General features: G+C 40.1%; 2 protein-coding genes across 3 annotated transcripts in view; one reads left to right on the forward strand and one right to left on the reverse strand.

The window, feature by feature from the left end:
- Nucleotides 1–1,134: 1,134 nt before the first annotated feature.
- SPATS2 (spermatogenesis associated serine rich 2) overlaps nt 1,135–25,510 on the forward strand; it is a 100,137-nt gene continuing 75,761 nt past the window's right edge. Inside the window, exon 1 of one of the 2 annotated variants that reach the window (XM_081061035.1) lies at nt 1,135–1,448. The gene's annotated coding sequence lies outside the window, so the exon portion shown is untranslated. The remainder of the gene's footprint in view (nt 1,449–25,510) is intronic. The other variant, XM_081061034.1, reaches the window with a different exon arrangement.
- On the reverse strand, nt 21,511–22,277 carry LOC308502428 (stathmin-2). Its single transcript, XM_081060251.1, has one exon. It carries the CDS (start codon nt 22,192–22,194, stop codon nt 21,655–21,657), a length of 540 nt encoding a protein of 179 aa, XP_080916377.1. The 5' UTR covers nt 22,195–22,277; the 3' UTR covers nt 21,511–21,654.

Raw genomic sequence — 25,510 nt, forward strand, 5'->3', positions numbered from 1 at the left:
GGGAGGATTCTGATAAATCTTTTCAATGCTGATTGTCTAAATTCCCAGTTTGTGGCCACTCCTAACAGATGGCTGACCAGTTGACAGTGGAGTGCTTCACACATGCACACTGGCTAGAAAGGTGCACAAACATTAGAGGAGATTGTGCCCCCCAACCCCCTGGGGGAGGTTGGAAATCTGACCACAAAGACAGAGGAGTATTCAACAGAAAGATTCGAAGGGTGGTGTGACTGAGCACAGCCGCAGAGAGGGATGCAGACAGCTGAGCAGATCAGAAAACCGACTCAGCATCGGACTGCGGCCGCGTGTCGGGCGGACGTGGCCCAGAGAACCCTCAATTCGCTCCCCGGGTTATCCTGCGCCAGGCCGGAGCAGCGCCTCCTCCCCCGGATCCACGACGGGCCTCTATGGCCTCCCAGGAGGCTGAGAGGCCGCCAAGTCCGGATGTCCCCGCAGCCCGCATCTCTGAAATGGCCCTTCCGAGTAAACCTTGGGTCGGGAAGGAGGGGAAGGGGAAAGAGGATTTAAGTTCTCGGGGCAGAGACGTGAGCGGCTAAAGGGAGGGTGTCCTGAAGGACCGCTTCCCGGCCGGGATCTAGCAAGCCCAGTCCCTCGCGCGGTTCCCCTCGGGGCGCCCGCCTTCGGCCACCTCCGGGGGAGTTTCGGCTCTTTCCGCCAGTTCCAGTTCGAGCCCTGCACTCCCAGCGCGCGCTCCTCCCCACGCCGTCCGCTTTCTCTGGGCACGGGCCGTTCCGCACGTGGACGCGAAGCCGCGTCCCTCCCGTCCCCACTTCTGTCTAGTTTGTTCCCGACCCACTCTTCCAACCCCTCCCCGTCCTCGTTATCCCAGTCCCCGGCGACCCCGGAGCTCCCTTAACTCAGACGCGCGACCCAGCGGGCGGCGCGAGGCGCGAGGGACCCGGTCACCAGAGGAGCGGTAACCCGACCCACCCGAGTCCACCTCCCCCTCCGCGCCCCTCCACCCTCAGGACCCGGGCGCGCGGGCCGCCTCTCGCGGCCGAGTCTCCCTCGCGCGCCGGTTGGCCGCAACCGCCGCGAGCTCGGCGTGCCGGGCTGTCGCCGGCGCGAGCACGCGCCCTGTGCGCTGGTTAGCTGGCGCGCACGCGCCCGTGCAGGCTCCGGGGCGGGGCGAACAGCACGAGCCCCGGCGGCGTCGGTGTGGACGGGCTGGCGCTCCGGCCCCCGGCCGCGGCCGCGATTCCCAGCCCGCGGGCCGGCGGAGAGGGGAAGCGGGGTTAGGCGCGGTGGGGGCGGGGCGGCGTCCGGCTCTGGGAGAGCTGTGGGCGGAGCGCGGCGGCGGCGGCGGCGGCGGCTCGAGAAAACGAGAAGGAGGCGGCGGAGCTCCTTTCCTCTTCTCAGACCCCGGAGCGTCCGGGACGCAGAGCCCGGAACTGGAGGGACGCGGCGACTGCGGGGGCCCGGCGTAGGTGAGGCTGAGGGTGCTGGGTGGCGGGGGTTGTTGGGGGGATAAAGGGAGCGCAGAGGTGCACAGAACGGGCTTTCGGGAGGGCACGGGGGAAGGGGTCGCTGTGGGGGGTTGGGGTACGGAAAGCAGGGAGATGTGAGCCCTTCGGGACGTGGAGTGCCAGATGGAGAAAGGTTTCTGGGGTCAGTAGGGCGGGCCGAAGCCCACGGGTCCGAGTTGAGGTGTTTCCAGAGGCATAGGCCGGGGAAACAATGGAGTGAGGGGGGACTCTGGTGTGACCGTGTGTGGGGTGTTGGATTTTAAGAAACAACGAGAGATGATGGAAAAGAATGAAAGAATGGGTCATCTGGGGTAAGTACAATGAATTGGGAATGCAGTGGGGATGCGTAAGGTCATCTGCGCGGGTGCCCGAGGTCCTTAAGATTTGGGGGCAAAGTGGGATTTAAAAATAAGAGATAGAAGGGCATTCTTGGAATTGGGGGGGGAAGGGAATGGAAAATAAAGGTAAAGAGGGGCAGAGAAATAAAATAGATGTGGTTTGGGCTGGAATTAAAGCAGAAGGGTAGATCCAGTGAGTACCGAGTAGGTGGACTAGAGTGGCATCTTTCTCCGAATTCATCCACGATGATTGGGTTCTTTTAGGAGGTAGATTTTAGGCTTGTTCCTCGGCACTGTCTTCCTTGTAGGAGTACAAGCTGCCTTTTCCTAATTTGGTTATCATTTATAGTCCGTTTCAATGAAAAAGCATGCCTATAATACTTATTTCTCCTTTGTTCACCAGGTTACTGAACATAATTTACCTGAAGTTAATGAAGCAGGAGAGGACAGATTACCAAAAATAGGGGTCTTGTCAGTGATAATGCAGAGTTCAGGGTGTTTGGGGGAGAACCAAGAGTTTGTTTTTCACTTAGACCAAAAGGTGATGAATAGCCTTGATAAAATCGAAGTTAGCTGTACTTTTTAGAATTGCAGTTTTTCACTGAGAAATGTTCATGTACCATCTGCTACTGATTTTATGCTCGTGGGAGAGAATTTGGGTGCTGCCTCAAGAAATTCTCGATGCCGGTTTCAAATTATCAGGCTGCCTCATACCTTCCAGTTTGAATTAAGGTGATTGGAAAATATTGTGGGAAAGTATTTCTGGGGTTATGATCTTTGCATTTCCTTGATACTTGGATTTCTAGACTAAGTTTTTAATGGTATGAGATACAAGATTGCTGATTTTGAAATTAGTTACCATTATGTGTTCATAAATAGCTTTTTATTTATTGGGCATTAAGTTTTGCTGACTCATTTAAGATTTCTTGGAATTCATCAGTTTATATTTTTCAGCTAGGTTTCAAATAGTAACATTAGGCCACTTGATAAAGGTCCAAAAATATTTTTCAAAATTGTCGCTTTTCTTATATATTATAAAAACGGAACAAAGCAAGAACTGAGTGCAATGTCCTCATTAGTAATGTGGCTGTTTATTGACCTCTTTCAGTGGGCTAGGCAAGGTGCTGAGATTTGTTTTGCATGCAGTATCTCATTTAATCTAACCCTTACAATTATTTCCTACTTTATAAATTAAGAGATGAAATAACTTACTGAGGTCACAGAGCTAGTAAATAAAGCTGAATTCAGACACCGCTCCGCTGGAGGCCTTTTTAAAGTCTGCCTGGTGGTTCTTCCTGTTCTTTCGGTCCTCCAGTATTGGTTGTAGTACAAGCAGCATGAATTGGTTGAAACTTCAACCAACTATTATCACAGTCTGCTGTGATAATAGTGATTTAGATGAAGATTAGGTTAGTGGGCTACATCTGTAGAGTTCATTGAATGTTTACTGCTCCTGTGATTTAACAAATCTTCTGGGGTCCTGATAATAGGGCTAAAACATCTTGTTAAGGGTTTGTCCTGTGAGCACACTTTATTTTCTGTTTAGTCTAGTGTATTGCTGAAGTACTGTGCATACGTGGCACTCTCTTCCTTGTAGAAGTCAAGACAGCCAGTTGTGGAGCCACAACAAGTTCACTCTGGAAAACAATAGGAAACTGCTGAGTGCTCAAGTGCCCCCCAAGCACCTGTCGAGACCACAGTTGGTACTGGTATTATCTCTAAATATAGACAGGATCCTCTTAGAAACTCAGAGCGAAACAGCTAGAACTGAGAGAAACAGCTGGGGTCTGAGGGAGGAGCCATAGGTTAGGCTAAAACATCAGCACAGCCCCTGGAGGCTGATCCAGGAGTAGCAAAGGGCTGCAGTTACTGATTAGTGAATGGCATGAGGGGAGAGAATTTGTATTTGTTGAATATTTATGTATTCTAGTCGCTGAACTCACTGTGTTATATGTGTATTATCTTATAAGATCTTCAAACAGTCCTTATAAGGTAGGTGTAAGCATTATCCCCATTTTTCAAATGAGGCTCAGAAAGGTTAAGAAACTTGTACAAAGTCACTTAATGGCAGTGAAGAAAGTTAATAATAGTAATAGTTATTATTATTAAAATTTTATTGGGGAATATTGGGGGGACAGTGTGTTTCTCCAGAGCCCAGCAGCTCCAAGTCATTGTCCTTCAATCTAGTTGTGGAGGGCACAGTTCAGCTCCAAGTCCAGTTGCCGTTTTTCCATCTTTTGTTGCAGGGGGCGCAGCCCACCATCCCATGCAGGAATTGAACCGGCAACCTTGCTGTTGAGAGCTTGCGCTCTAACCAACTGAGCCATCCGGCCGCCCCCAGAAGCTCAGCAGCAACTAGTTGTCTTCAGTCTAGTTGTGGAGGATGCAGCTCAATGGCCCATGTTGGGCCACTCTGGCCCGGCAACCCTGTTGACTGGCAACTTTGTTGTTCAGAGCTCGCGCTCTAACCAACTGAACCATCTGGCCGCCCCTCTAATTATTATTATTATTATTATTATTATTATTATTATTATTTTGATTTCTGCTTGCAGGTTCCCACTCTAGAGCCATCATATTAAAGTGGGGAACTTAAAAGTCACTCCTCAGGATCCACTGTGCTTCTGTTAGAAATAAAAGTGGTTATTTCAATCTTGCTGCTTCCATTGGAGACTGGAAGGAAAAGCTTTGTTGGTTTTTTTTTTCTCCTGATTTACTTGTTGGGAAGAAGAGCCCATTTATTATTTAGCAAATTAACTCTTATAGAATATAATTCAGCTTCGATTACTTGGTGTATATCTGTAGCAACATGAACGTGGCATGTCCATCCTTCTATTCTGAGGACTTGCCTTTCTAGGCTCTGGGGGATGACAGTGAAGCATGCCTGTTACAGACTGTTACCACTTCTCTTGATATTGCCACAAAAGTTTGACCATCATTCTTGTTTGGTTACTTTAAAAAAGTTGTGGTAAAATAAGCATAACATAAAAGTTACCATTTAAGGGCCGGCCTGGTGGCTCAGGCGGTTAGAGCTCCGTGCTCCTAACTCCAAAGGCTGCCAGTTCGATTCCCACATGGCCCAGTGGGCTGTCAACCACAAGATTGCTAGTTCGATTCCTCGAGTCCCACAAGGGATGGTGGGCAGTGCCCCCTGCAACAAAGATTGAACACGGGACCTTGAGCTGAGCTGCCACTGAGCTACCAGATGGCCAGATGGCTCAGTTGGTTGGAGCGCGTCCTCTCAACCACAAGGTTGCCGGTTCAACCCCCGCAAGGGATGGTGGGCTGTGCCCCCTGCAACTAGCAACGGCAACTGGACCTGGAGCTGAGCTGCGCCCTCCACAACTAAGACTGAAAGGACAACAACTTGACTTGGAAAAAAGTCCTGGAAGTACACACTGTTCCCCAATAAGATCCTGTTCCCCTTCCCCAATAAAATATTTTTAAAAAGTTACCATTTAAGCCATTTTTAAATGTACAATCCAGTGGTGTAAGTACATTCGCATTGCTGTGCAACCATCACCACCATCCATCTCCAGAACATTTTTATCTTCCCAAACCTCAACTCTATCTATTGAACAGGAACTCCCCATTCCTGTCTTCCCCCCAACCCCTGGCAACCACCATTCTTCTTTCTGTCTTTATGAATGTGACTACTCCAGATACCTCATACAAATGGAATCATAGTATTTGTTCATTGTGTCTGGCTTATTTCCTTAACACAATGTCTTCAAGGTTCATCAGTGTTTTAGCCTGGGTCAGAATTTCATTCCTTTTGAGGACTGAATAGCATTCCATTGTATGTGTATGCCACACCTTATTGAGCCATTCATCTGTCAATAGACACTTGGGTTGTTTCCATCTTTTGGCAATTGAGAATAATTCTGCTGTAAACATTGGTGTACAAATATCTGATGAATCCTTGCTTTTAGTTCTTTTGGGTATATACCCAGAAGTGAGACTTCTGGGTCATATGGTAATTCTATGTTTAATTTTTTTGAGGAAGCTTTGTTACTTGTAAATGGTGGTTTTATTATGTGTTCACCTGAAGGTAGCACTTGGCCTTATGTTTGAGGGATAATGTTTCCTCTAACTTTTCCTGTACTGTTCACAGGACATTTGTACTGGAAATTATTCAAAAGGAAGTGATTTATCCAGTTTTCATTGTTCTCTTTTAGCTTCTGCATACTCATATTTATGTATCATGACATGTGGCAAGCATATTAAAATGCATTTCAACTTATCAATAAAAGTACTTTCGAAAAACTTTTAGAGATTTCAGGTGATGAAGAAAATGGGAGTTTCTGTTCTAAAGTGTGAAATGTGTCCAGTGTGGAAGGAACCATTTGTTACATGCAGGTCTTTCCAGTCATGCCTATAAATGTGGGTAATCATCTTAGGAACATTATCTGTAACTGCATCTGAAAAATGAGTCAATAACATAGTAGAGCATTTTCAGTTTACTTTGCTGCCTTGGATTGAAATTCAGGGTACTTTTTTCATTTAAAAATGTTTTACATGTATGAGCTGCTGGTTACTGCTAACCTTTGGTATCCCTTCATTCATTGACAAAAGTTTGAGTGCCTGCTATGTGCTTTAAATATGTCAATAAGGTGGCTATAATACAGGAAGTAAAATTGGCTGAAGTCGCTTGTTTGACTCCCATTTTCTTTCCCTCCCTTCATACGTGAGAGAGAGTTGTCACATAGTACCAAATGCAGTAGGGTGAAATAGCTGCAGACTGACAGTGACCTGCCTCTTAGGATGAGTCTAATCTCCCATTTCATTTTTTCCAAATGTCACAAGGTTAATTATCCCTGCATCTTGCTTCTTGAGATTATTAGGTTACAAAGGGACTTAGGCTCATGTGCAATTTTCTGGGAGCCTCATAGGAGACTTAGTGAGCACACATCTTGCCTTGGAGGTGGTCTGCTGGTTCTGAAATACTTCTAAAGATTTCAAGTTTGTAAATATCTTTTCTTTAGGTTACTGGATATCAAGCATTGGTCAGAGGCCAACATTTAGTCTCCATGTTCAAATCTACTGTGGTGGCCTGTAGGGGTGGCTTTCTGAAATACGCATCATTATCTACACAGATTCTGCAGTAGTGCCAGGCCCTTAAAATAGTCTGCAGGGTATTTTGCAGGGTAGTCTGAGGATATAGCCACTAGCTAAAGGCAACTTCTGCAGTCATAACTAATTTGTGGTTAGGGGTGACATACGAATTCTTACTAGTTCCAGCCCTAAATAATAACCTCGGATTGCTAGTAAGGAGGATTTTTACGTTACTTAATTAGCAAAATGACATAATTACTAGTTGTGGAGTGTGTGTGTGTTCTTTAGAGTTGGCTAAAGGGTATTGGGACTGAGGAGCAGGAGGTATGTGATGAGGCCGTTACATGACTATAAACAAGTCATGATAGATACGTGAAGATGTCTGTACTTGAAGACGCAGCCGATGGTGTTACTTCCTGTTGACCTGTATAAGACTGAAAAGACCACTTTGTAAAACCTGCAGTCTTTCCTCTCTTGAGTACATATGATCCAGTAGTAGATGGTTTGCTGTTGTTTTAAGGCTACTGCCAGTAGTACAGCAATACTTCTCTTTCAGTTACCCACGTGGTCTCTGATTACAGCGTGCCAGTATGGTCAGCTCACTGCTGGCTCTTCCTGGTTATCTTCTGTTACATTGATTGAAAATGTGCATGAGTGTGTGGTAGAAGTGAGTCTTCCGCTTCCGCTTTGTTTGGTTATCCTTTTGCATTTTTACAGTAAATTGCCTTCATAGCTTATCTGCATATGTGGTACAAGCCCTCAGTACCAGGTCTCATCATAAGAAGCTCCCTGATAATTGATGAAAACACTGAAACTTGTCTAGAAGATGGAATGACAGGAAGCTAAAATGTTGTACCTGAATGGTGACTGGTACAGAACCACCCAGACTAAGCCATTTAGCTTAGACAGAAAATTTATGTGTTGTTATATCTTATTAGTCAGTACCCAGTAGGTTTCTTGAGATGGTTTTCTAATTCCTTGTTAAGTGGACAGTGCTTTAAACAAGGCTTAGTTGGGTAATCTTTTTCACCTCTGCCACTACTCAAAGGTTGTATTTTATGTTGGTCTTTCACAAGTGAATATTTAACATTTGTTATTGGTCTGTGTGCCTAGAATGTGATGATCCTATCAGTTAGACTACAAGGTATTATTATGTGATGTCATGTAATTTGGGAACACAGGAAACAATGCAACAACCGTGATGACTAAATTTGTGTCTGGGTGTCTAATTTGATGAAGTAGAAAAGCTCCTGAAAAAGGAGGGATATGTGGTACCTTCACCTGATTGTTACCTGAAATCTTAACGTTTAAGTAAGATTCAGTATAATTATATTCAATTTTTACACAATTACATTTTTGATAGGGCAATAAAGCTGAGAACATACCATTCTTTCACATTCTACTGGCTAATCATTCCCACTGTGAAATAGCCCCAAGTATATTATTAAACTTTTTGGCCGCTGAACTTTTGATGCCTGAAATGTGGATTTACTGAATGGTGTTAGTTATGATCAGGCTAACACTGATAGTATATTTATAATATTCTCATATTGTAATATTTTTCTTCTAATTTCTTATTAAAATAGGGAAGCTGTATAACATGTTAGTTAAGAGCGCAAACCTGTTAGTCACGTAGGAGTTGCTAATAAGTTGGATTATAAATAGCTGGGCATAAAATTGTTGGGGAGAGGGGCTATGAAGGTCCTACATTCTTTCACCAAAAGAAAGCTCAAATCTGGTTTATAGATCTGGCTTTGAATCTCTGCTCTTCTACCTACTCCCTTTGTGGACTTGGTCAAGTCATTTAATTTCTGTGAGTCTGAGTATCTGAATCTGCAAAATTGGTGTAGTAATCCTTACCACAGAGTTGTCATGACTGTCAAATTTATTTTTTTTGAGGTTAAATTCACATAACAGAATTAACCCTTTTAAAGTATACAGTTCAGTGGTGGTTAGTGCATTCACAATGTTGTACAACCATCACTCCATCTAGTTCTAGAACTTTTGCATCACTCCTAGAGGAGACCTTGCACCCATGAAGCAGTCACTCATTCTCCCCTCCTCCTGTCTCTTGCTAACCACAATCTGCTTTCTGTCTCTCTGAATGTACCTATTTTGGATATTTCAAATACGTGGAATCATAGAATATGTGACCTTTTGTGTCTGGCTTCTCTTACTCAGCGTAGGGTTTTGGGGTTCATGTTGTAGCAGGTGTCAGTACTTCATCTTTTTTATAGCAGAATACCAATCCATTGTATGGATAAATCACATTTTGTTTATCCGTCTATCTGTTGATGGAGAGTTGTGTCATTTCCACACTTTGGCTATTGTGAATAATGTACCAGTATTTGTTTGAATGCCTGGTTTCAGTTGTGTTGGGTCTATTCCTGAGAATGGAATTGCTGGGGTTCCAATTTCTCCACATCCTTGCCAACACTTATTTTTCTTTGTGTTTTTTTTTTTTTATTGTAGCCATCGTAGTAGTTGTAAAGTGCTATTTCATTGTGAATTTGATTTGTATTTTCTCAGTAACTAGTGATGTTGATCATCTTTTCCTGCATTTGTTGGTCATTTGTGTATCTTCTTTGGAGAAATGTCTAAGTCCTTTGCCCGTTTTTTAATTCGATTATCTTTTTTGTTAAGATCATTAAACTTTAATGGCTATAAAATATTTAGCTCAGTGAATGCACACAGTATGCACTCAATAATTATTAGCTAATAGTATAGTTACAATTATTTTTATTTTTCGTACATGTTGCCTGAATTGTCAGGCTGAAAAACTGCCCGGTTTTTCTAGGTAGCAGTGGAGAGGCAACAAAACCTGTCCTGTGCTGTGAGTAAAGTTGTGACTGTGTCAGTGTTGGTACTTTGCTTTTTTGTTGATGCCCCCAAAATCAAGAAATTAGAAACACATTAACAAAAGTCAGTTTATCTTTGTGGCAGAAATCAGTACATAAGTCCTCACTTCATGTTGTTGATAAGTTCTGTGACTTTAAGTGAAATGATGTGTAACAAAACCACTTTTACTGTAAGCTAATAGATACAGACAAGAGTTAAGTTGCTATGCCATCTCATTAATGTTATAACTAAATGACATTATTTGAGGACCTGCTGTAGTGCCATCTAGTTATAGCTGAGATTTAGCTTGTTTTTCTTTATTCTACTCTGTTATGAGACATTTATTATAAATACCGCAATCAAAATTTTTTGAAAACTGAGTCACTTATGTTTACTGGTATGCAATTGATGTATTGTCATGTTTTTATGCTTATTACAACTTGCCTATATGGGCTGGTCAAAAGAAGATAGATGAGAATAGGAGATCAAAGTAATTATTAATTTAGAGTTTTACTCTCTAGTCAGGATTATACCATCTTGAACTAATGAATATATTTTGCCAGGTTTATAGGTAGACATACTCATATCATTATGTCATGATTTGGAGTGAGGCAGTAGCTCTAAGCAGAATATAGAGAAAACTGTATGCAAGTCTAAATTTGGTTGTTTTCTTGGAAAAGGAAACAAAGGGTTGGGAAGTGTATGCTTTCAGGGATTGGTGATTATTCAAATCCCTCCTGAACCCCCCTCCTCCCCAGCTTCATTTCATATGCCTACACTGCCTGCAATACCTTCTAAGTCTGTTGCTGATTCCCCTTCCTGAAGTCTCTCAGGTCGACCAAACACTCCTTCTTTTTGGCTTTTGCATCTGTTACATACTTTCATAATAGTACTTATGATAGTGTACTTTTTAAAAATACACATTAGAATTGTTTAAAGCAGTGCATGTTCAAAAAATTGAACAATACAGGAGTAAGTGGTGAAAACAATTTTCCTAGTTCTCCAAAGGCAATCACTGACAGTACTTTCTCTTTTATATTTTTCCAGTTATTCTCTGTTGATACATGAATTTTTATAGTGTATGAAATGCTTATTTTTTTCCTTATTTTAATTTTTTTTTTTTTTTTTTTAAGGAAGGTGCAGCTCCCAGTGGCCCATGTGGGGATCAGAACCGGCAACCTTGTTGTTAAAAGCATCACACTCTAACCAACTGAGCTAACCAGCCACCCCCTCTGCTTATTTTTTATTGCAAAGTAATTTATAAATGTCAAAAAAATTCAAGCATTATAGAAATATAGAAAGTGAAAAGTGAAAGGTCCGTGGCCCTTAACCCTTGTCCGTCTCATACATAACAATAAATAACTCCTCTCAATAACATTGCTCTCTCTCCCCATAGGTAATCCTGCTCTCTCTCCCCATAAGTAATCCATAGGTTATAAGCCCTTTTGGATTGTTCCAGTTACATTTACATATTTATATAAAACATTTTTTGTATGTTTTTATGATTTTATGTATTCTATAACTTCTTAATAGGTCTTGGAGATTTTTTCACACTAGTATGTACCGATCCATTTTATTCTTTTAATCTCTGCATGATATTTGTGCAATAATATGCATATACCAGTTTACTTAACCATTTCCCAATTAATGGGGACATATACCCAGTGTAGTTTCTAACAATGCTTCATTTGGATTTTTTATATGCTTTTTTATTGCTTTTTTATATGCTTCTTGTTGGATATATGTGAGCTTTTCTCTAGGTTGCTAGAAGTGAATTGCTGGATGAAAGTGTATACTCTTCTAAATCTTTTGCTGAATACTACCAAATTGCTTTTAAAAAAATCTTTTTATTTTGAAATAATTTTAGATATGCAGAAGAAGAGTTCCCATATGCTCTTCCCCCAGCTTCCCCTAGTGTTAACATCTTTCATAACCATAGTACTTGTTATTGAAACTAAGAAGTTAACATTGGTACAATAGTATTAAACTATAGCCTTTTTTCCCCAGTTTTTCCACTACTGTCCTAAAGATTTATAGAATTCAATTCAGGATGCCACATTGCAGTTAGCCATCTTGTCTTTTTTTTTCTCAAAGATTTTATTGGGGAAGGGGAACAGGACTTTATTGGGGAACAGTGTGTTATTCCCAGGACCCATAAGCTCCAAGTCCAGTTGCCGTTGTTCAATCTTAGTTGCAGGGGGCACAGCCCACCATCCCGTGTGGGAGTCCAACCGGCAACCTTGTGGTTGAGAGCTCGCGCTCTAATCAACTGAGCCATCCGCTGCAGGGAGCTCAGTGGCAGCTTGTTGTCTTCATTCTAGTCATGGAGGGTGCAACTCACTGGCCCATGTGGGAATTGCACCGGCAACCCTGTTGTCCAGAGCTCGTGCCCTAACCAACTGAGCCACCCGTCCATCCCCATCTCCTCTTTTTAGTGTCCTCTAATCTGTGACAGTTTCTCAGTGTTTTCTTGTCATTTTCGCTACCTTGACACTTTTGAAGGGTACTGGTCAGGTATTTTGTAGAATATCCTTAATATGGGTTTGTCTGATGTTTTCTTGTAATCAAACAGAGGTTGTGGGTTTTGGGGAGGAAGACCACAGAGGTCATATGCCCTTCTCATTGACTCATATCTGGGTAGATAGCAACATGTCTAATTACGGGGGCTGTTAACCTTGGTGATTTGATGGAGGCGGTGTCTGCCAGGTTTCTTTACTGTACAGTTCCTGCTTTTCTCCTTCCATACTCTATTTGTTAAAACCGAGTCCCTGAGTCCAGCCCACACACCTTGGGAGGGGAATTAACTTCCTCCTCCTGGAGGGAGAAGTATCAAAAAGTTTGGACACATGTTTAAACCTTCATAGTAATATATAAATATTTTAGGGAGATACCTTAAGGGTATGCAGATACACTGTTTCTCATTTAAAAATACCACCTGTTAATTTTAGCATCCATCAGTGGATCTTGCCTGCAGCAGTTATTACTGTGACATTCTAATGGTTATTTTCCATTTCTCTCATTCTGTATTTATTAGACATTTTCTGTAAGGAGACTTGTTCTTTTGTCTCCCATTTATTTATTTAATAATTTATTTACATTATTATAGACTCATGGACATTTATTTTATTCTTTGGGTTATAACATTTACTTTGTTGCTCATTAAATTACTTCAAAAAAAACCTTTACCAGTTTATACTCCTACCAATATTTGTGGATAATGAACTTAGACACTTAAACATTGGCTATTATCTGATGAATTAAAACAGTTATTTCTCCTGGTTGAACAAGAGGTTGAGTGTGTTTTATATGTGTATTGACTGTATTTCTTTATGAATTGCCTTTTTGTATACTTTGCCCATTTTTAAACATTTATGTAAGTGTGTTTTTCCAGGATCCATCAGCTCCAAGTCAAGTAGTTGTTTCTAATATAGTTGTGGAAGGCGCAGCTCACAGTGGCTCATGTGGGGATCCAACCGGCAACCTTGTTAAGAGTACTGCGCTTTAACTGAGCTAACCGGATGCCTCTACTTTGCCCATTTTTAACCTGGGTTTTTGTTTTATAGAAGTTTTTGTATTCTGGATATTAATCCTCTTTATTAAATATATGTATTTTTTTCTTCTGGGAAGAAAACGTTTTCCTTCTCTTTTTTAAATTACAAAAGTAACATGCTTATTGTAAAGCATGTATAAAGTGAAATGTGAACGTCTCTTTCTTTACCCGCTTTTTAGTCTCATTTCCTATGCATAGTACTGTTCTTACCCTAGAAGTTAACAGTTTGATATGTTTCCTTCCAGAACTTTTTCTGTATACTGTAGAAACATATATGTATGTGTTGTGTGCATATGCACACTCACACACGAGTATGAAATGGGATCATAGAGTAGTCTTGTTTTTTGCTTTCATCATAGAGTTAACAAATCATAGAATCCTAATGTGTTACGAATGTTTGTTTCAGTATCTTTCACTCATTGGATTATAAGCGTTTTTTGTACAGAGACTGATTCTTCTCACTATAAGAATATTCTTTTTCTGTGTAAATAACACCACTATCCATCCATTTGCTCATGTCAGAAACATTTTATTTTTTTAACAAAGTTTATTGAGTGCTTGCTATCTGTGTGATACACAGAATTGAGTAAGCATAAAAATCCTTGCCTGCATGCAGCTTATATTCTAGTAGGGGAAGGCAGATATTAAAAAAAGGAGTAAAATGGTCAGTATTTTAGTTGGTGATAACTGGTATTGAAAAAAAATCCCCTAAAAAACAGGAAAGGAGATAGGAAGTGTGAGCATATGAGAGAGAGAGAGAGAGAGAGAGAGAGAGAGAGAGAGAGAGAGAGAGTGTGTGTGTGTGTGTGTGTGTGTGTGTGTGTGAGTGATGAGAGAGCAGTAAGGGAAAGCCTTGTTGAGAAAGTAGTGTTTGAGTAGACTTAAAACTCATCTTTGGTTCCTTTCTCTTCCTCATACCTCACATCAGATGCCTCTCCAATTCTTGTTGATTTCATCTTCAAAGTATGTCTCAAACCCAGCCATCAAGTAGGTGGATTGATTTGGCAGTAGGAATTAGTGAAAGTTTTCTTCTGATTTCATATTCTCAGTGAATGAGGAATCCAAGTGCTCAGTTGAGAGTGAGGGTGGGGAGGACGTGATTGATGGAGGTTTGTGGAGAGAGAAGGTGTGAAATTGTTCAGCAGAGTGTGCGAATGGCTGCAGCAGGAACATTGTGTGATTGCCAGGTGGCATTAAGGGCCCCTAGAGGTTTGTGGTCATGCATTTTAAGTGAGATTGGTCAATACGTGTATATTTTTTCCTTCAGCCACATTCAGCTGCAGGGGTGTATGTTTGGAGTGGATTTAACCAGAGAAAGGTTTTACCAAGATAATAGAACAAAACATGAGCAGGTTAAGGAATAGAGGATATATGCAAGGGAGTGATTATCAAAATATATGTGGAATTTAAACAAAGTAAGGATGTGAAGTGGCTGAGAGATGGTGAAAAGGTGGTAGAATCAATGAATTGAAGGTCCTGGTGGGATCACAAGATGTTGGAATTTGGGTATGTGAGAGATGGAGCTAAAGAGAGTAAATTGTGGTCAGTCAGTGGGATACAAAAATTGATACCGTGGAGGCATTATGGGATGCATGGGTAAGGACAGAGTCACTGGAGGCAAGGAATCCAGAGATATGAGACAGGAGTTCAGAGAGAGGGGTGTTAGAAAGATCATCAGTGTGAAACCACTGCGACTTAAAACAAGAGCAGGGTTGTAGAAAGTCAGAAAATCACAGTATTAGAGAAAAAGAACCAATAGGATATTTCTATCTCAATCGCTCCCTCCTTCTCCCTCTCTCTCTCATATCTATATCTGTGTATCTACATCTGCACCTATATCTGCATCTGTATCTGTCTAGAATGAGATTTACTATAGGAATTGGCTCACAAGATTATGGGGCTTGAGAATTTCCGTGATCTTCCATCTGCAAGCTGGAGATCCAGGAAAGTTGGTGGTAGTATAAATTCCAGTCCAAGACGAAGTCCTGACAAAAAGAACACTGATGGTGTAAAGCCCAGTCCAAGGGCAGGAGACTGATAGCTCAACTCAACAGTCAATGAGAGGGAGAGAGAAAGAGAGAGTGGGGAAGGAGGAGAGAAGGGAGAGAAGAAAGGATGAATTTTCCCTTCCTCTGCTTTTTTGTTTTGTTCAGGCCCTCGGTGGATTGGATGATTCTCACCCACATTGGGGAGGGCCATCTACTTTACTGTCTGCTGAGTCAGCTGCTAATCTCATCAGAACACACCCTCACAGACATATCCAGACATAACATTTAGCCAACTATCTGGGCAACTCATTGAGTGAAGTTGACACATAAAATTAGCCATCACAGCCAGGTAATGGGTAACAAGAGTTTTCACATGATATTCAAGTAGAGGTTTTTTTTTTTTAGGGAAGAAGGAAAGAAACTGATTTGAATCATCAGTGGGGAGCAAGGAGGTAATGGTTCAGTGGTGTGAGGGGTGGGGAAAGATAGCTTTCACTACTTAAGAGCTGCGAGAGATGTATGGCCTCAGAGGAAAAGCAGGTTTCAATTAGAATAGGAAGTTGAAGGGAGTGTTCAGAGTAGAGGTTGGAAATGTAGGGCAATGTGGAAGGGGTTCAAAATTTGGAGAGAGGTGTGTGGCACATGGGGACAGAGCTGGGATGTGTAGAGCTATGTGGGGCTTGAATATGGGAAGTCGGGGGATAAACAGAGATACAGAATGTGAAGAGATTAGGCCAGGTAGACAGCAGGCAGGTAACTGGAGGTCAGGGTGTAAGTGTTGGGAGGGAAGGAAAGGTGAGGAGTCCTAGATTCTGGGGAAAGGCATTTATAATTTTTATTTAGTTTTTAAAATAAAAATTGTATATATTTAAAGTGTACAGCATGATGTTTTGATATACATATACACAGTGAAATGATTTTAATAGGGTAAGTAATATTTTCTCACATAGTTAACCTTTTGTTGTGTGTGATGCAAGTACCTGAAATCTACTGTCTTAGCTTCCCAGCATTCAGCAGAGTATTAACTATAATCATCATGCTGGGCTGTAATAGATCGCTAGACTTATTCATCCTACATAACTGCAACTTTGTGCCTTTTGACCCACATCTCCCCATTTCCCGCAACTCTCTGCCCCTGGTAACCAACCACCATTCTACTCTGTGCTTCTATGTATTTGACTTTTTTAGATTTTACAATAAGTGAGATCATGCAGGTTTTTTCTTTCTGTGTCTGGCTTATTTCACTTAGCATAATGTCCTCCAGGTTCATCCGTGTTGTTGCAAAATGAACAGATAAAAATGGAGAATATGGTAGTACCCCCTTATCCCTGGTTTCGCTTTCTGTGGTTTCCGTTATCCTTGGTCAACCATGGTCCGAAAATATTAAATGGAACGTTCCAGAAATAAACAATTCATAAGTTTTAAATTGTGTGCTGTTCTGAGTAGCATGATGACATCCTGAGCCCTCAGCTGCCTCCAGTCCAGGACGTGAATCATCCCTTTTGTCTAGTGGATCCACGCTGTGTACTCTACCCTCGTGTAGTCACTTAGTAGCTGTCTGGATTATCAGATCGACTGTTGAGGTATCACAGTACTTGTGTTCAAGTCACCCTTATTTTACTGGCCTCAAAGTGCAAGAATAGTGATGCTAACAATTCATATATGCCCAAGAGAAGCCATAAAATTTATGCTTCCTTTAAGTGAAAAGGTGAAAGTTCTTGATTTAAGGAAAGAAAAAAAATTGTATGCTGAGAGTCTAAGATTTATGATAAAAACAAATCTTGTATCCATGAAATTGCCTAATTTATAAATTAAACTTTATCATAGGTATGTATGTATAGGAAAATACATAGTATTTATGGGGTTTGATCCTGTCCACGATTTCAGGCATCCACTGGTGGTCTAGGAACGGACACCCCCCCCTTCCCATCCCCCGGTGGATCAAAGGGGACTACTATAATATAGAAACACCTGTGTACTTACCACAATGCTTTGTCTCATCTTAATTATGTCAAATTGCTTCATAGCTTTTTAAAATTGACTTTCTTAAATTGTAGAAATTTTGATCATTCCCTACATGTGCAAAGAATAATACAATGAACTCCCATGTACCCTCATCTAGCTTCAGCAATTATCAGTATTTTTTCCATGAGTTTAGTTTCACCTGTCCTTCCCATTCCCTTCTTTTGATTAGTTTGGCTACTGTCAATATGATCCATCCTTTTCTAGAAGTTCTTCATGAACCTTTCATCTAATGGTTTTAGCAGACATTGATAGTTGTTGCCTAGATTCATTCTTTCATTATGTCTTACAAAATAGTGATTTTCTAAAGGTATTTTTCTTCTGTGTTTATTACTTGGATTCTTCTATAAAGAAAAATTTTCTTTCATTAACTTTTTGATTACTCTGAAATAAGATTTATACATGAGAGGCAGAATAAATGCTTTGGTTCTTTCTCTTCATCAATATTTAGAATAATGGAATGTGTTAGTGCCCTCCTAACCTCCAAAAGTGAGCAATGAGGTTTTTTTTGTTTGTTATAGTGTGACTATAAATTAATGGATTTTTACTTATTTAATGTGTTTCAGGCACTGTAGACATTATTCTCATTGGTGTTCATATTGCCCCATGTTAGTCTAGTGGGAGCCCATTTAAGTAGGCTCCTGTGTCCTTAATCAGACTCCAGTAGTCTTTGATATCTTTCTTATTTTCAGATGCAAGGAAATACCCCAGGCTTCTCTGTTTATTTCCTTTCATAAGCCTGGAATCAGCCATTTCTCTAAGGAGCCCTGGTTTCTTTTATTGGGAAATGGTATTTAGAGACCACAATTCAGTCATCAGATTTTTCAAAAAGAAAACATGGCAGTTACATTGCACTCCTCCACTATAACATATTCAAGTGACAATTAAGCCCTAGAATGCTTTGAAAATTCCCTCTCTCTCTCTCTCTCTCTCTCTCTCTCTCTCTCTCTCTCTATATATATATATATATATATATATGTAGATATATATATATATAGTACATAGATATATATTTACAATGTATACACAAACTACATTGATGGAGTATTTCATTGGTTTGAAGATGCATATCTCCTCCACCCTCCATTTAATCTCTGAATTTATGATGTGTTTTACAATTGATTACAGTTTAATTGTCAGAGAGTTTTCTTTAGTGGTTTGTAAGATAGTGATGTATCTAATCTGTGACAGATTAGAACGAAAATGGTGTTTTAATTTTTAAACTTCATAAAAGCAGCATCATATTGTGCTTATCTTTTGACAATTTGCTTTTCTTGCTCAGCTTGGTTTTTGAGACTTTTCCCTTGTTAATACATGTAGCTCTAGCTTATTTTAAGCTTTCTGTAAGTGTTTGGTTGTATGGCGAAGTGTTTAAAAATTCATTTACCTGTTAATACCATTTAGATTGTTAGCAATTTTTAACCACTACAAACAATGTTGTTGTGAACCTTCTACATGTTTTCTTGTGTAGTAAGTGGGGTAGAGTTTTTAGGGTATGTGTATGTCCAGTTTTACAAGATATATATGTGTATATATATATCTTAGGGTATGTGTATGTGTATGTCCAGTTTTACAAGGTATCATCAGATTGCTTTCCAGAGAGGTTGTTTCAATATATACACCCATCAATAGCATATAAGAATTCATTTTGTTCTATGCTAATCCTTAGTTTTATTGGTTCTTTACAATTTTTGCTGATCTTATGAGCATACTATTTTGCTGATCTTATGAGCATACTATTTTAATGTTTTAATTTGCATTTCCTCCATTGTTAGTGAGTTTAAGCATATTTTAATTAGTTTATTGTCATTTGTTTCTTCTGTGTGAATTATTCATTACTATGGTTTATTTTTCTAGTAAGCTGTTTTGTTTTTGCTTTAAATTGATTTATAGGTATTCTTGATACGTTTGGTTACTAATCCTTTGTCAATTGTATGCATTGCAGATAATATCCTACCGTGTTTCCCTGAAAATAAGACCTAGCCGGACAATCAGCTCTAATGTGTCTTTTGGAGCAAAAATTAATATAACACTGGGTGTTATGTTATGTTATATTAAAGACCCGGTCTTACAGTAAAATAAGACTGGGTCTTATATTAATTTTTGCTCCAAACGACGCATTAGAGCTGATTGTCCGGTTAGGTCTTATTGTCGGGGAAACATGGTAATCTGTGGCTCTCCCTGCCTTGTTTATTATAAAACAACTTCATTGAGTTGTAATTAACATAGAATAAACTTCACGTATTTACAGTGGACAATTTGATAAATTTTGACATATATCCTTGAAATGGGTTATGATACTGAACATATCCATCACCCCCAAGTTTCCTCGTTTCCTTTGTCGTGTCTTCTCCTCTGCCACTTCCCTCACTCCCACAAAGCAACCACTAATCTGCTTTCTGTCACTAGATTAGGTTGTATTTTCTGTTTTATATAGATGGAATCATACTGTATATGCTAATTTTGGGGGAGGTCTGGCTTCTTTCACTCAGAATAATTATTTTGAGATTAACCCATGTTTTTGGTTAGGGTGTGTCAATAGTTCATTTCTTTTTATTGCTGAGTAGTATTCTATTGTGTGGATTTATCACAGTTTCTTACGCGCTCTGCAATGGCTCATGGACTTTTGGATTGTCAGCAGGTTTTCATCAGTACGCGTCATGCTGCTATGTACATTTGTGTGCATGACTTTGTATGGACAAATGTTTCTTTTCTCTTGGATAGATACTAGGAGTAGAATGGCAGAATCATATGGTAAGTATAAGTTTAACTTTTTAAGGAACTGTCGAAGTGCTTTCCAAGGAGGTTCTGTCATTTTTACATGCCTATCAGTATATGAGAGTTCCAGTTGCTTCACAACCTTGCCAGTACTTGATATGGTCAGTCTTTTTATTTTTTAAAAACGTTAGCCATTTTAATAGGTACATAGTGGTAACTGATAGTTTTAATATGTATTTCCGTAGTGACTAAGGAAGTTGAGCAATTTTTCATGTGCTTATTTGCTTCTTAGGTGCAGTGTTTTATTTGTCCATTAAAAAAATTTATTGGTTTGCTTATTATTGTTTTGAGAGTTCTTTATAAATTCTGGATGCGAGTTCTTCATCAGTTACATGATTTGCAGATATGTTCTCTCAGTCTGTGCCTTGTTTTTTCTCACAACAATGTCTTCAAAAGAACAAAAGTTTTGTGCTTTTGGTGTCAAATCTAAGAAATCTTTGCCTAACCCAAGATCACAAAGTTTTTCCTCTTTTTCCTTCTAGGAAGTTTATAGTTTTAGGTTTTACATTTATATCTGTGATCCATTTGAATTAATTTTTGTATATAATGCCAAACTGTGATGAAAGTTATTTTTTGCGTATGGATGTCCAGTTGTTCAGTACCATTTGTTGAAAGACTGAATTGCCTTTTATCTTTGTTGAAAATCAGTGGTCTGTATGTGTGGACCTATTCCTGGACCTTCTGTTCCATTGATCTCTGTGCTGCTGCCGCATTGTCCTGGTTAGTATAGACTTGTGATACGTCTTGAAATCAAGTAGTGTTAGCCCTCCAACTTCTTTTTCAAAGTTTGGGCTATTCTAGGACCTTTGTAACTTTGTATGGATTTTGTAACTTTGTATGGATTTTACAAACTAGTTTGTCTGTTTTTACAAAAGAGTCTGATGGGACTTTGGTTGAGATTGCATTAAATCTATTAAATCAATTTGGGGAGAATTGACATCATAACAATATCACACCTTCCAACCCATGAACAGATGTATCTGTCTCCATATTCAGGTCTTTAGTTTCTCTCCACAACGTTGTGTACAGATCTTTCATATCTTTTACTAGATTTATCCATAAGAATTTTATATGTTTTGATGCTATTGTGTTTTTAATTTCAATTTCTGGTTGTTTATTACTAGTATATAGAAATACAATTGATCTTTGTATATTGATCTTGTATTTTGCAACCTCCCTAAATTCTCTTATTCTAATAGCTTTCTTTTTTGTAGATTTCATCAGATTTTTCACACATATAATTATGTCATCTATGAATAAAGATAGTTTTACTTCTTTCTTTTCAAACTGGAGACCTTCTTTTTCTTTTTCTTGCCTTATTGCACTGGCTGGAACCTCTTGTACAATATTGAAGAGAAATAGTAAGAGTAGATACCCTTGTCTTGTTTCTGATCTTAGAGGGAATCCCATCTTTTTTTTTTTTTTTTTATTTTTATTTTTATTTTTGTTTCTGTTTTGTGTGTGTGTGTGAGTGTGTGTGTGTGTTTATAGTGAGTTCTTTTTAAGCCATGTCATACATTTCCCATACTGATACCGCGTGATCCATGATCATATAGGCAGGGGGATTTACTAGAGGTGGGGCGCGCGTACCCGTCATCACTTTAGCCAGACAGTTCCACCTGGAGTTCCTTGTTCCTGCGTACCTCCGCAGCATGCCTCTCCTTTTCCTGCAGACGTTCGATAATAGCAGCTAGATTCGCCTCACGGTTTTCCTTAATTTGTTCCATTTTCAGGATCAGCTTTTCCTCCGCCATTTTGCTGAAGTTGTTGTTTTCCTCCAAAGCCTTCTGCAGGACTTCTCGCTCGTGCTCCCTCTTCTCCGCCAACTGTTTCAGCACCTGGGCCTCCTGAGACTTTCTTCTTTCCTCTGCGGCCTCCAGCTTTTTCTGGATCTCCTCCAAGGACAGGTCTTTCTTCTTTGGAGAAGCTAAAGTTCGTGGGGCTTCTGAGATGGGAGATGGTGGCTTTAAGATCAGCTCAAAAGCCTGGCCAGAGGCACGTTTGTTGATTTGCTTCACTTCCATATCATCGTAAGTGTAGGTGTTGATGTTGCGAGGTTCCGGGTAGAAGCAGGAGCAGATCAGTGACAGCATGGACAGCTCCTTCATTTTTTCCTTGTAGGCCATTGCCGTCTTAGCCATCGTGGGGACGCGCGGGTGCGGAGAGGCGCGGAGGTGCGAAGGGCCCGGCTCGGCGGCGGAGGCGGCGACAGGAGACTGACTAAGGCACTCCCCATCTTGTTTTTAAACCCTCCTTTAGAGTGTCTTTTTTAGAGTGTCGTATTACTTTGTATTCTCTAGTCTCTGATTGCTGCATCAGCTGATTTCAATGTGAGCTTTGCTTCTTTGTTTTTTCTTTAAACCCCGAATTTAAGTCCTGTGTGCCTCAGATTGTGGAAGCATGTCTACTGTGTAGTTGCTCATTTGCTTCTGCTGTGTGTGGTCCTATTTCATTCTTTAGCTCTGAACCTTATTTATGATGAAGTGCCAGCTTGGGGTCCCTGCACTACACGTGTACGGTGAATTTAGACTCCACATCTGTGAATGGTATAGGTCGGGAGTCTGATTTTCTTCTGGGTTACTTTTTCCATCTCTAGGCGCAATACAGTGTTTGCTTTTTTCTCAGTTAGTGAGCTCAGTGTTTCTATATCTTGTTTCATGTATAGAGTAGTCCTTTGTGTTTCTTGAATTTATACCTGGTTCCTACTTGTTGTGGGCTTGGCACAGGGCCTATGGCCTAGACTCCTCTGCAACTCCTAGGCATTATGCTCTGTCTGATTCAGATATTCCTATTTATCATTTGGCTTCAACTTTGGACTACTGTAATAGCCTTTTAAATGGGCTCCCCAAATTCCACTCTTATACCCCTAATAATCCATTTCCAACACAGTCATCATTTATTTGATGTAGATTTTAGTGCCTATGTTGTCAGCTTCCTTTGGCACCATTTCTACTGTCTAGTTACTCTGGCTTTTAATTTTTCCTAGGGCCCTGGTCTCCCACTCACCTCACGGCCTTTGTACTTGCTATTCCCTCTGTCGGGAATGTTCTTCGCCACCACTGCTCTTGTCGTTGCCTGCTCATCTTTGATATCGTATCTCATTATCACTTCCTGAGAGAAGTCTTTCTTGACACTTCAGATTGGTTTAGGTTTCCCTGTCCCTGTGTATCTCATAGCATCCGGAGCTTTATTTTCATGGTATTTATCACAACGTCTCACTAGAATATAATCTGTCTGACGGTAGGGACTTTGTCTTGCTCAACACTGTTATTTCCAGTGAAATAGTACAAGTAGACATTCAAAAAATATTTAAGTGGATGAATATATTTGAGCAATTTCCTGCATTTGACTGTAAGCTATGAGTGTAGGATATTTTATTTTGTTTATTAGAGTATTTCCCAGTGCCTAGTACAGAATCTGGTGTGTTAAATATTTGGTGACTGAATGAATGTATGAATGAGATTAAGTGGTTTTAAATAAGGGTGGAAGCCAGACTGGGTCAATTAATAAAGAATTTTATTTGCAATGCTGAGGAGCTTTAACTTTAGACTTTGGAGGGTTTTAAGCAGGAGAGTGACATAAGCAGGCTTACATTCAATTTAGAAGGATTGCTTCAGCAATTACATAGAGGATGGTTGGAACATTATAAAGTTATTGCTGTAAAGAAGAGATTAAGTCCTGATATAAGGTAGTTGGAATGGAGAAGATAAATTCAAAAGAATTTAAAAATGTTAGGTGTGTTAGATTAAGATGGGGAAATAAGGGGAAGAATCTAGCATCACTTCCTGGGTTTCTTGTTTGGGAGACTGAGTAACACAAGTAAGCGTTGTAAGAAGAGCAGGTTGGGAGTGGATGAATTTAACTGAGACATGTTAATTTTTTTTAACGTGGAAAATTTGGATATAATTTTATTGATTGTTGGTAGATTTAGTTGGAGTATGGATATTCTTTTTATCTCTCACACATACTTAATCCTTTATATGTAAATATACAAAACCCACCCTCCTGCCCTTAATTTTTAGAAAATGATTTGTGTTAAGCAGTTCGTTTTACTAGAGACATCTTCAGTTTGAGTTTCTTGTACATTCTGGTGGAGAGGTACATTAGGTAACATGGAGCTCAGTTGAGAAGGTCTATTTCTGTACTATTCCTTACAATTTCAATTAAAGCAATCTGACAGTTTTGACTTTTTGTATCTGAGACCGTTACAGCATGTTTGTCTCCAGTTCCTGCAAAGTGGTTTTGGATTTTTTCCCCTTTGTTTTTGTCCTTCCTCTTGATTTTGCTCTCGCTAGATAGACTCAAGGACTTCCTACCTTCTGACTCCTGCGTTTTCCCCATGTCCACATACATTTTTCTCTCCCCTTTGTTTTTGTCAGAGATCATTTAATTGTTTTATTTAGGGTTCCTTTTTATCAAAGCTATACGTGTACATAGTTTATAAAATCAAATAGCTCTGTAACGTTTGTTAAAAAAGAAAAACGCACCTTTTCCCCTTTATTTCTCTTTACTCAGAGGCACTTGAGCTTTTTCAGTTAACACTTTTTGATATTTATCTCCATTTCTCTAAATAACATGCTCGTATTGCTATTTTTGTACCATCAGTTGTAAGATGCACCATTATTCTATATGCTACTGAAAAAAGAGAAATAGGCCCATGATGGGTAGTCTATGAGACCCCATAGAGCTGGGAAACTACATGAGAATGTAAATGAGAACTAAACCTACCACACAGAAAGGGACAGCAAGTCTCAACCCCAGCGTTGTGTAGGAGGGGTAAAAACTTCCTTGGGAATTTGAACTGGTTCTCAGTCTGAATTCATAGTACCTCTGTGATATAAAAATCTCAAGCAGGGACTTTAATTAAATATTGTTTCAGGTTGGTAGTGTCATATGTACTTGGAAGAAACAAATAACAATTTGTAAGATGTCATCCATTGCGTCTAAATTTCAGAAATATTAAAATATGAAATAAAAAGGCATCTTGAATCAGGGAAATGTGGTACCATGTGCCAGACACTGCTCTTCGAGGTGCTAGAGATATAGCTGTGAGCAAAACCAGCCCCCCTGTCCTCACTGAGCTTCCCTTCTGGGGAGAGGAATGTTGAGATAAAGTAAAAATACATATGGTGTGCTGGGTGTTGCAGATATGCAAATAAGATGATGACTAAACATTGACCATCGTATTTAGCAATTTGGAAGTTATTGCTGATCTTGACAGGAGGAGAAGCTTCCTTAGAAAAACCAGGAAGCAAAAGCCTAAGAGGGTGATCTTGAAAGAGAAAGGAAAGGAATTTGGAGACAGTGAACATAGCTTCTTCTAGGAGTTTTGCTGTCATGGAGAACAGACAGATGGGTATATAGCTAACTTGAGGGGAAATTGGAGTTAAGAGTTGGCCTTTTAAAATAGGAGAAATAATTATACACTTGAAACTAATATGTTATATCAATTATACC

The sequence above is a fragment of the Rhinolophus hipposideros genome (assembly GCF_964194185.1).
Source record: "Rhinolophus hipposideros genome assembly, chromosome: 9".
Classification (NCBI taxonomy): Eukaryota; Metazoa; Chordata; class Mammalia; order Chiroptera; family Rhinolophidae; genus Rhinolophus; species Rhinolophus hipposideros.

Excerpts from the sequence above, each read along its gene's own strand:
- LOC308502428 (XM_081060251.1), bottom strand. The coding sequence starts at position 22,194 with ATGGCTAAGACGGCAATGGCCTACAAGGAAAAAATGAAGGAGCTGTCC.